This window comes from Scyliorhinus canicula, chromosome 17 (genome assembly GCF_902713615.1).
Source record: "Scyliorhinus canicula chromosome 17, sScyCan1.1, whole genome shotgun sequence".
In the NCBI taxonomy this organism is placed as follows: Eukaryota; Metazoa; Chordata; class Chondrichthyes; order Carcharhiniformes; family Scyliorhinidae; genus Scyliorhinus; species Scyliorhinus canicula.
In genome coordinates this window covers 126,447,415-126,458,505 of record NC_052162.1, presented here as the reverse complement: position 1 = coordinate 126,458,505, position 11,091 = coordinate 126,447,415, and the positions used below count along the sequence as shown (strand labels likewise).

Genomic DNA, 11,091 nt, shown 5'->3' with positions numbered 1-11,091 from the left:
GGGCAATTTATCATGGCCAATCCACCTAATCTGCACGTCTTTGGACTGTGGGAGGAAACCAGAGCACCCGGAGGAAACCCACGCACACACGGGGAGGACGTGCAAACTCCACACAGTCACCCGAGGCCAGAATTGAACCCAGGCTTCCGAGAGCTGTGAGGCAGCAGTGCTAGCCACTGCCACAATGCCACCCCGTTAAGTAAACATTTTTCATTCGATAAAATTAAATTTACCGAGAATTCGGCCTTTGTCTTAATTGGTTCAACTTTTGCCTGAACCAATATGAATTGATGAAATGGTAAGTTGGGGCTGGCGACGGAGCTGAGGCTGAATTTAGCTGAGAATAACGGGGCCTGTGCCCCAGTTGGGAAACTGCCATGGGCATTGCACTAATAGAGACAGGAAGGTGCTGGAGGACTGACTGGGAAATGGGTTCCAACCAATTGTTATATTGGTCACTCAGAGCTGAAGAGAAACCCGTCTCTTTAAATACATATACAGGGAAGAGGCTGCAATGAAATCTGTCCCTTTAAACCTGCACAAAAGCAGGAGGCTCAGATTCACAGGCTGAAGGAGTCCATTCGTCCCATCATGCCCCTGCTATCTATTTGAAAAGACTCTGATTCATCCAACTGCTCTGCCCTTTCCCCACAGCCCTGCAAATTCTTCCCTTTCAAGTATTTACCCTTTGGAAAGATACAATTGAATCTGCTTGCAGGCAGATCAGAACAACTCACTGTGTCAAAAAATAAAATAAAATCTCATCTGCCCCTCTGGCTCCTTTGCTAATTCCCTCAGAGGGACTCACTTTCTGTTAAAGAGCCTGTCAACCCCTCTCACCCACTTTCCCTAAAGTACATCAATCTAATCATGAAAAGTCCAGAAAAATCTAATTATTTTATTAAAAGTTTATTAATGAAACAGAACATGGTTAAAAAAAAAAGAAAATGACTTGAGTATCAAAGACAACCAGATTAAAAGGATGTTCACAATGTTCTGGACACAAATGGTTCCTCTTTAATTCATCTGTAGCCTGTTCGCTGCCCTCTTTGTGGAACACCTCCGCTCAGTCCACAAGCCTGACCCTGACCTTCCGCTTGCTGCCATTAGAATTCACCACCTTGCTCTCAGGCTCACATTCCTGTCCTCGGCCTGCTGCAATGTTCCGGAGAAGCCCAACACAAGCTGGACCAACAGCCCCTCATCTTCCCATGAGGCACTTTACAGCCTTCTGGGCTCAACATTGAGTTCAACAACTTCACACCCTGAACTCTCTCCTCCATTTTGATTTGGTTTTTTGCCGAGTGCCAGTCTGCATCTTGTTTTCATGTTTTTTGCTTCCAGACAGAGCTGTCCTTTATTCTGCCATTAACACTGACTCTGGACCAATGCTTCGTTTCTTTACTACAACCATTACCTCTCCCTTTGCCTTTTCCAGGACATTTTTGACATTTAATCTCACCCACCCTCTAACCAATCCCTGACTTTCTTTTGTTCTACCTGACCCTCCTGTGGTAGTATGACTAGAGGTACTACGGTACCTGGGGATGTGAGCTACCATTGGTGGAGAAGGCTCGCTGCTCATTGGCCCAAGTGTTTGCCTTTTCATTGGTCAAGACCTAAGGTAGCTCCGCCCAATGAGGCGGGGTCCTTCTTTCTGTACTCGAGCTGCTGGGGAAACATCTTGTAGATTAAAGCCTTCAATTCGGACTACTACTTCGTTTCAGTAGCTATTGATCGCGCATCACCTCCCCCTTTCTCACCAGCATCAAACCCATCACATTTCTCCCTCTCGTTAGTTCATTGGGCGTGAAACATTAACTCGGTTTCTCTCTCTACAGATGCTGCCAGACCTGCTGCGTTTTTCCAGCTCTATCTGTGTTTATTTTAGATCTGCCTGTACTGGGCTGTTATCACACCCTGATAGTGCAGAGTCAATTCCAGCCCCACTTGACCCAGAGTCGCAACACAATTGAAATTAACAAATTAATTCGTAGAAAACACCCAAGGCCTTTCGTCTTTCCCTGCCCAATAATTGCAGTCACCAGGTTTGTAAATTTAAACAAATTATTTTTTATTCATAACAATGACTATGAGTAAATAGGCAGCAAATAAAACTGGTTAACTATAATCTAATTCCTAAACCTCCCTCTTTAACTCGCCGCACCCTCCACCCACACAAGATAGACAAACACAGAGGGGAAAGAAGGGTGGAAAGGAAAAAACAAAAAGTGAAAAGGTGAGAAGTCTGTTCCAGATGGACGTCTTCCAGCACATCTTTTAGTCTCGGCCTTGTGGGAGGTTTTTGCTTTCTGCCTGTAATGGTTTTCACTGTCGATTCATCCGGAGCTCAAAAGATCTCTGCAGATTTAGAAACTGCAGGGAAGAAAGTTTATTGGAGGGAGAAACAGACAGAGAGACGAAAGAAAGTTCGTCAAAGTTAAGGGGGTGGTTGTTGGGTTACGGGTATAGGGTGGATACGTGGGTTTGAGTAGGGTAATCATTGCTCGGCACAACATCGAGGGCCGAAGGGCCTGTTCTGTGCTGTACTGTTCTATGTTCTAAAGCGAGAGAGAGTCGAGACAGAGAGAAAAACTCACAGCTTCTTCTCTTAACATCCAGGAGGGTTCCGATTCCTGTGTCCTTGAAAAACCTCCCACCTGACTGAAGCCAATCACTGGCTGTTGCCGGGCAGAATACATTGGCCAGCAGCCAACCACTCAGAACCGAATCCCTCCCAAGTGCCAGAAAGTCTGAGTTCTTCTGTGAAAAAGCTAAATCTTCAAAAGCGCAGTGAACTATTTGGAGTTCCTCACTTCCTCTGCTCGACTTAAAGGTTTATATCCATTAACTATCCATGGATCAAAATGTTAACAACAAAAGCAAAGAAATGGGAAACAAAGAAATCAACAGGGAGGGTCCTTACAGGGTGAAAACATTATTTATTATTCAGGATAAAATAAATGTCCTTCAGCTGCTTTTGTGGATCATTTCAGTGGAAATGTGCCCTCCCAGGCTCAAAGAGCATCAGCCAACTGGGAGCAAAGTCATGAGACTGGCCAGTCCAGCAGAAAGAAACCCTCTGACCCCCCCACTTCACCAAGTGTCAGAATGAACATGGCTCAGTCCTGGATGTGATTAACAGCAGCAATAACAGCAGAATCCAACCCCTGTCATCGCTTGTGAACTCGCTGGTGTCTCTGCAGGTGGGATGACTGAGTGAATCCCTTCCCACACTGAGAGCAGGTGAATGGCCTCTCCCCAGTGTGAACTCGCTGATGTTTCTGCAGGTGGGATAACTGAGTGAATCCCTTCTCACACACGGAGCAGGTGAACGGCTTCTCCCCAGTGTGAACTCGCTTGTGCTTCCACAGGCTTGAAGAATGACTGAATCCCAACCCACACTCCGTGCAGTTGAACGGTCTCTCCCCGGTGTGAACTCGCTGGTGTGTCCGCAGGTTGGATGACTTCCGAAACCTTTTTGAGCAGTGAGAGCAGCTGTATGGTCTCTCCTCAGTGTGAGTGCGCTGGTGAATCATCAAATCTGCAGCACGTTTGAAGCTGCTCCCACAGTCAGAGCATTTAAAAGGTCTCTCATTGGTGTGAGTGACGCTGTGTCTCAGCAGGTTGGATGACTGAGTGAATCCCTTTCCACACACTGAGCAGGTGAACGGCCTCTCTCTGATATGGACTCGCTGGTGTGAACACAGCTTGGATGACTTACGAAACTTAAAGGGCCTCTCATTGGTGTCAGTGACATTATGTCTCAGTAGGGTTGATGACTGAGTGAATCCCTTCCCACACTGAGAGCAGGTGAACGGCTTCTCCCCAGTGTGAATGCGCCGATGAATATCCAGTGCAGATGGAGATTTGAATGCTTTCCCACAGTCCCCACATTTCCACGGTTTCTCCATGCTGCGGGTGTCCTTGTGTCTCTCCAGGGTTCGATGATCAGTTGAGGCCTCGTCCACACACAGAACACGTGTACGGTCTCTCCCCACTGTGAATGGTGTGATGTTGTTTCAGGCTGTGTAACTGGTTAAAGCTCTTTCCACAGTCAGTGCTCTGGAACACTTTCACTCGGGTGTGTGTGTCTCGGTGCTTTTCCAGTCACAATTATGTTTAAAATATTCTGAAGCAGACAAACATTTCTCCTTCTCGATTCAAAGTCCGATGATATTCAGGTCCTGATGAATCGAGTGACTGTCAGATCTTGCTGTGACATTTGGTTTGAGATTTCTGTCTGGAAATCCTCATCTTCAAATATCCTGGAAAAATAATTCAGAAAAGTAATCACTTAGTACAGGATAGAAATTCTAGTTTCTCTGCTACACTCTTTCCTCTCTCAATTCCGCAAAATCTGTAAATCTCCATCCCACACACTCTCCCTCCATTTTCACTCTGCTGTATCTGATATTCACCCTCCCAATTCTCCTGAAGGTGCTGATTCAGGCTGATTGACAGATCCCTGCTCACTGCTTCCTGTCCTGGATACAGAGACCTGAAAATCTTCATGCAGATTGTCAGACAGATACTTGTCTGTATTACAGGACTAAAAATGTGTTTGATGGTTTCTGTTGGTTTGTCATTGATTGTGAACTTGCTGCAAGCAATGATGATCAATAATTTCTCAATGAAATTGGATGGGTGCTGCAGAGTTGCAGAATTGAACGAACCCGAGACTGACAGAATTACTCGTCAGAGAGTCGGTGTCCACTCAAGTTACTCACTACGCTCCTTTTGTGCAGTAATCAAGTTTACACCAACCCTTTGAAAGACCACCCTCCCAAGGCCCAATCCCCCACTCTATCCCTGCAACCCCACCCAACCTTTGGACACCAAGGGGCAATTTAGCACGGCCAATCCAGCCAACATGCACATCTTACATTACAAGTCTGGAAATAATAAAAAAAAAGTGTTTATTACAGAACCATGAATAATATTTCTAATCTGTACCATATACCAACACTGTAAATATCTCTGCCCTCACTGAATCAGAGTTCTACAGCAGAGCAAGAGACCCTTCAGCCCATCGTGTCTGTGCCGGCCACCAAGCACCTATCTATTCTAATCCCATTTTCCAGTACTTGGTCCACAACATTGTATGCTTTGGCGTTTCAAATGCTCATCTAAATGCTTCTTCAATGTTGTGAGGGTTCCCGCCTCTGCCACACTTTCAGGCAACGAGTTCCAGATTCCCACCACCCTCTGGTGAAAATGTTTTCCCTCAAATCCCCTGCTCTTCACCTTAACTTTATGCCCTCTGGCTACTGACCCGTCTACTAATGGGTTTCTTCCTATCTTCTCTTGTTATATCCTTCATAACTTTGTATACCTCAATCACATACCCCTCAGCCCCCTCTGCTCTCAGGAAAACAACTCCTAACAAGCCTCTCTCCATAGCTGTAACACCCAGGCAACATGCTGGTTAATCTCCTCTGCAGCTTTTCGAGCGCAATCACACTCTTCCTCTAGTGTGGCAACCAGACTGCTGACAGTACTCTAGCTGTGGCCTAACGAGTGATTTATGCAGCTCCATCATAGCGTCCCTGCTCTTAATTCGATACCTTAGCTAATAGTAGTATCCAATACCCCAGGTTCGATTCCCGGCTTGGATCACAACCTGTGCAGAGTCTGCACGTTCAACTGTGTCTGTGTGAGTTTTCTCCGGGTGCTCTGGTTTCCCCCCCACAGTCCAAAGATGTGTAGGTTAGGGAGATTGGCCATGCTAAATTGCCCTTAGTGTCCAAAAAGGTTAGGTGGGGTTACTGGGGTACGGAGATAGGAGGGAGGTGGGGGCTGAGTTAGTGTGCTCTTTCCAAGACCTGGTGCAGACTCGATGGGCCGAATGGCCTCCTTCTGCACTGTAAATTTTATGTAATATGTAATCTATGTGATATCCCTTATCTACCATCGGGGATCTATGGAGATGCGCCCCAAGGTCTTTCTGGCCTGCTGTTCTTCCTGGGGCCAAACCATTCATTGTATATCTAATTGCCTTGTTAGTCCTTCCAAAATGCATTACCTCACACTTTTCAGGATTAAATTCCATTTGCCACTGTTCTGCCCATCTAACCAGCCCGTCAATATCGTCCTATAGTCTTCGAACTTACTTCTCATACCTCCTACAGGCACGTCCAGATCATGAATGTACACTACATATAGCAAGGGACCCAGCACTGATCCCATCGGAACACCAATGGACAAGGACAACCTTCAACCATCACCCTCTGCCTCCTGTCACTAAGGCAATTTTGGATCCAATGTGCCAAATTGCCCAGGATCCCATTGGCTCTTACCTTCTTGACCAATCGCCCATGTGAAACCTTGTCAAAAGCCTTACTCAAATCCATGCAGACTACATCAACTGTACAACCTTCAGCTACAGCAGTCACCTCCTTGAAAATTAATTCAAATTTGTAAGACATGATAGATTTGTAAGACAAAACTATCCTTGAGTAATTCTTGCCTCCCCAATTGGAGATTAATTCTGTCCCTCAGAATCTTTTCCAGTAGTTACCTGACCACTGAAGTTAGACTCAGTACCCTGTGATTCCGTGGCTTTTCCCAACTTACTTTGATGAATAATGGCCTCACATTAGCTGACCCCCAGCCCTCTGGCACTGCTCCTGTGACCAGAGAAGATTTGAAAATTATTGCCAGAGTCTGCAATCTCCTCCCTTGCCTCTCACAGCAGCCCGGTATACATCTCATCTGGGCCTGGGGATTGAAACAAGTCAACAATTGAAGGTCAGAATGAGAAAATGAATGGAAAGTGGGAGAAAACATAGAACATAGAACAGTACAGCACAGAACAGGCCCTTCGGCCCTCGATGTTGTGCCGAGCAATGATCACCCTACTCAAACCCACGTATCCCCCCTATACCCGTAACTCAACAACCCCTCCTTTAACCTTACTTTTTAGGACACTATGGGCAATTTAGCATGGCTAATCCACCTAACCCGCACATCTTTGGACTGTGGGAGGAAACCGGAGCACCCGGAGGAAACCCACGCACACACGGGGAGGACGTGCAGACTCCACACAGACAGTGACCCAGCCGGGAATCGAACCTGGGACCCTGGAGCTGTGAAGCATTTATGCTAACCACCATGCTACCGTGCTGCCCCCCATGCTACCGTGCTGCTAAAAATTAAGTGTTTTACTCACAGAGGTGACAGGAGAAAGTTTTCATCTGTATGAAACTCAGTCTTCATTCAGAGAGGAGCAGCAGATTTGCTGAGCAGACAGTGGAAGATGTTGCCTTCAGCCATTGACACAAAGCCCAGACTAATTTCCTGGAGGACTCTCCGGTCCTCCAATGGTAATCATTGGTCAATCTCCCGCATGTAGCCAATGAGGAGGCCAATCGCGAGCCCACCCTGACAGTGGGCGGGGCTTTCACCGCCAGCCGCGTTCACTGACGTCACAATGGGCCCTGCCAGAATCAGCCAACAGCAATCATTGTGCTCCGTGGGGACGTCACTGACTTCCAATGCACTGGCCCCGCCCTCATCCCCTCCTCCTCCAGACAAGGTTTCCAGGCAACCGGCTGACGGCTCAGGCCAGAGCGAGAACCCGCTCAGTGACTTCCCCCTTCCCCGAGACTGCGCATGTGCGGCTGAGAGTCCGCCGCCTGACCTTCCGGCTGAGGTGTTGACCAATGGGAAGGTTGGAGGACCGGAAGGACTCTCTTCGTTCAGATCAAACCGCGGACTTCCGGTGTCTGAAAATGGCGTTTCACACAGACTGAAACCTGCTCCTGTCTCCAACATCTGTGAGTAAAACACTTTCTTTTCTCCCCCTTTCCATTTCTTTTCTCATTCTCACCTTCAATTGGTGACTTGCAGCAACTGAAGGGAAAGGAAGTGAATCCAGGGAGGGTGCAGACTCTGCAAAGCTTGGCCCAGGTCTCTCTCTCTCTCTCTCTCTTAAAGACATTGACACCCTTTGCTCCCTCAGCTTGACACATTTATTTGTCTGGCTAAAATGATGGTCTCTTTCCCAATGTTCATAATTAAAGATCTGGTTTCCCAGGGGATTAGAATTTTTATAGATTATAGAATCCCTGCACTACAGAAGGCCGTTCAGCCCATCAAACCTGCACTGAGCAGCACGGTAGCACAGTGGTTAGCACAATTGCTTCACAGCTCCAGGGTCCCTGGTTCGATTCCCGGCTTGGGTCACTGACTGTGCGGAGTCTGCACGTTCTCCCCGTGTGTGCGTGGGTTTCCTCCGGGTGCTCCGGTTTCCTCCCACAAGTCCAAAGATGTGCGGTTTTGTGAATTGCGCTTTCACATAGCCATCCGTCAGTCCAGAAGTAAAAGACTCGAACACGTCAGTAATGAATATTCGTTTATTCACGGCCGGGACAAATCTCTAAGTAGTCGGGGAACCACCTTCGAGAATTGCCAAAGTCCCAGAGTACGGACTGTCCCTTTATACAATCACAGCTTAGAGGTGGTCCCCTTAAATTCCTAGATACACCAATGATTTGGCAGGGATCCAGAACATGTACTTATATGGAATTATTATCCTCGAGGTAGAGGGTGGTGACTATGACATAATCATTAGCTAATACTGCTGCTAACGGTTTTCTTATCCTATCTGTCCATCAGGTCCAACTTCCTTATCTCCTTCCCTCTCGTGCTCCTGAGTCAGCTCTTTCACATTCCAATGCCCATTGTCTCAGTTGACAAGGTTTTACACACTCATCTTTGCTGTCTCTGCACTAACAGATACAGAGTTCTGTTCTCATTCCATTCCCTCAACCCTTTAACATCTTTTTACTTGAGGATCACAGATATATTTCAGACCCTTAATATTACATACAGACAGCAAGGTTAAAACAAGACAATAAATGAAATCCACTTCCACACCAGGACAGGACGCAGTGAGCATGATTCTGTCAGTCAGCCTGAATTAGCACATTCAGGACAATTGGGAGGGAGAATATTAGGTACAGCAGAGGGAGAATGTGGGGGGTGGAGATTTACAGCTTTTGGAGAATAAGAGAGAAAATAATTTTCCATAGACCCCCCAGAATTTCTATCCTACTAATAGTGATGTGTTTTAAAAATTGTTTTACAGGATATTAGAAGAGGAGGTATTAGAGACAGAAATATCAAATGTCACATCTCGATCTAACAGAGTCTCTCGATTCCTTGGGACCTGAATATTAGCTTTTGAATCTGGAAGGAGAAATATTTGTCTGTTCTGTCAGCTTCAAAAGATTTTAAACACTAGTTTGACTGGAAAAGCACTCAGACACACACACACCGGCGTGAGAGTGTTCCAGAGCACTGACTGTGGAAAGAGCTTTAACCAGTTACACAGCTTGAATAAATAACATCACTCTATTCACAGCAGGGAGATACCATACACGTGTTCAGTGTGGTCAAGGTCCAACCTGGAGAGACTCACGAAGACCTAAAACATGGAGAAACCGTGGAAATGTGGGGACTGTGGAAAGGGGTACAAAGCCCCTTCAGAACTGGAAGCTCATAGGCGAGTTCACACTGGGGAGAGGCCGTTCACCTGCTCTCAGTGTGGGAAGGGATTCAGTGATTCATCCAACCAGCAGAAACACCAGCGAGTTCACACTGGGGAGAAGCCATTCACCTGCTGTCATTGTGGGAGGGGATTCATTCAGTTATCCCACCTGGAGTCACACCAACGAGTCCACACTGGGGAGAGGCCGTTCATCTGCTCTCAGTGTGGGAAGGGATTCATTCAGTCATCACACCTACGGGTACATCAGCGAGTTCACACTGGGGAGAAACCATTCATCTGCTCTCAGTGTGGGAAGGGATTCATTCAGTTATCACACCTGCAGGTACATCAGCGAGTTCACACTGGGGAGAGGCCATTCACCTGCTCTCAGTGTGGGAAAGAATTCAGTGATCCATCCCACCTGAGGAGACATCAGCAAGTTCACACTGGGGAGAGGCCATTCATCTGCTCTCAGTGTGGGATGGGATTCAGTCATTCATCCACCCTGTGGGGACACCAGCGAGTTCACACTGAGGAAAGGCCGTTCATCTGCTCTCAATGTGGGAAGGGATTTCGGGACTCATGGCACCTGCTGAGACACCAACAAGTTCACAATTAATTACAGGGATTGGATTCTGTTGTTGTTTCTGCTCTCAATTACATCCAGGACTGAACCATGTTCATTCTGACACTTGGTGAAGTGGGAGGGTTTCTTTCTGCTGGACTGGCCGGTCTCACGATTTTGTCCCCAGTGGGCTGGTGCTCTTTGAGCCTTGTTGCGAATACCGGTTTAAAATTTTACATGGTTGACAGAGTTATAGGTTATAGATTTATTGATTTACTAATTGCTTCATTGATTTATTTGGGACGTTTAAGAATTGATGCAGTATAATTTTTTAATTCAGTACTTAGACAGAAAATGGAATTTCCACAAAGCCAAAGTCATGGTTTCAGATAGAAATATGAGAATTGCTGGTCAAAGCTAATATTGTTTCAAAAGACACTTTTATAAAGCCTAAAGTAATGAATAGATCATTGTTAAAAATCTATCAAATGCAATGTTCTTGCAAGCACCTTACCTGTGTAGAAATGGCGTATAGGGCAGATGCACGTAGACATTTAATTAATTTGATGGACATTGGTGAATTTTTAGTAATGACCAGTGCTTGGATAACAAATCATGTTCTAAGTGTCAGACAGATATTTGAATAAATCAGAAAGCCTCAGCTGAGAATTCGAACCAATGAAACTAAGTGAGGGGCTAAACCCAGATAAGGATTCCCTTAAGAACGTGATCCATATGATTGATTAGAGAACAAGAATTTTAGCCGTCCGAGATCCTTAAAGCATTCTTGAAAATTACTTTTAAAAAGGCCTTTTATTGAAATGACTTTTAATTTGTAAATCTGGAGTCACTTTTATCTTGAAGTTTTTTTGATTTCACACCTCAGTGTCTCAAGGACTTCCAATGTACTCACAGAAAGTTTGTCAATTTAATTTTGTGCAAATGTACCAAATGAATTCTTATAGAAATAAAGAGTGCTTTATTCATCTATTCAACCGGATTGAGTGCCTTATCTATGAGCAATAGGTAATGG

General features: G+C 45.9%; 2 protein-coding genes across 2 annotated transcripts; one reads left to right on the top strand and one right to left on the bottom strand.

Annotated features, from left to right (window-relative positions):
• Positions 1–3,242: 3,242 nt before the first annotated feature.
• LOC119951246 (zinc finger protein 239-like) lies at positions 3,243–7,411 on the bottom strand (the record flags this gene model as incomplete). The annotated part of the gene is made up of 2 exons (XM_038774302.1): positions 7,172–7,411; positions 3,243–4,268 (listed from the first exon to the last, which is right to left on the bottom strand). A coding segment is annotated over exon 2 (672 nt), but the record flags the coding sequence as incomplete, so codon positions are not given.
• Positions 7,412–7,691: 280 nt separating this feature from the next.
• LOC119951608 (zinc finger protein 239-like) lies at positions 7,692–10,705 on the top strand. Its single transcript, XM_038774788.1, has 3 exons — positions 7,692–7,778; positions 9,092–10,044; positions 10,647–10,705. Exons 2-3 carry the CDS (start codon positions 9,438–9,440, stop codon positions 10,703–10,705), a joined length of 666 nt encoding a protein of 221 aa, XP_038630716.1. The 5' UTR covers positions 7,692–7,778; positions 9,092–9,437.
• The last annotated feature ends 386 nt before the right edge of the window (positions 10,706–11,091 follow it).

Excerpts from the sequence above, each read along its gene's own strand:
- LOC119951608 (XM_038774788.1), top strand. The coding sequence starts at position 9,438 with ATGGAGAAACCGTGGAAATGTGGGGACTGTGGAAAGGGGTACAAAGCC. Across the intron at positions 10,045-10,646 it reads TGAGGAAAGGCCGTTCATCT|TAATGACCAGTGCTTGGATA; the intron begins GCTCTCAATGTG and ends GTGAATTTTTAG.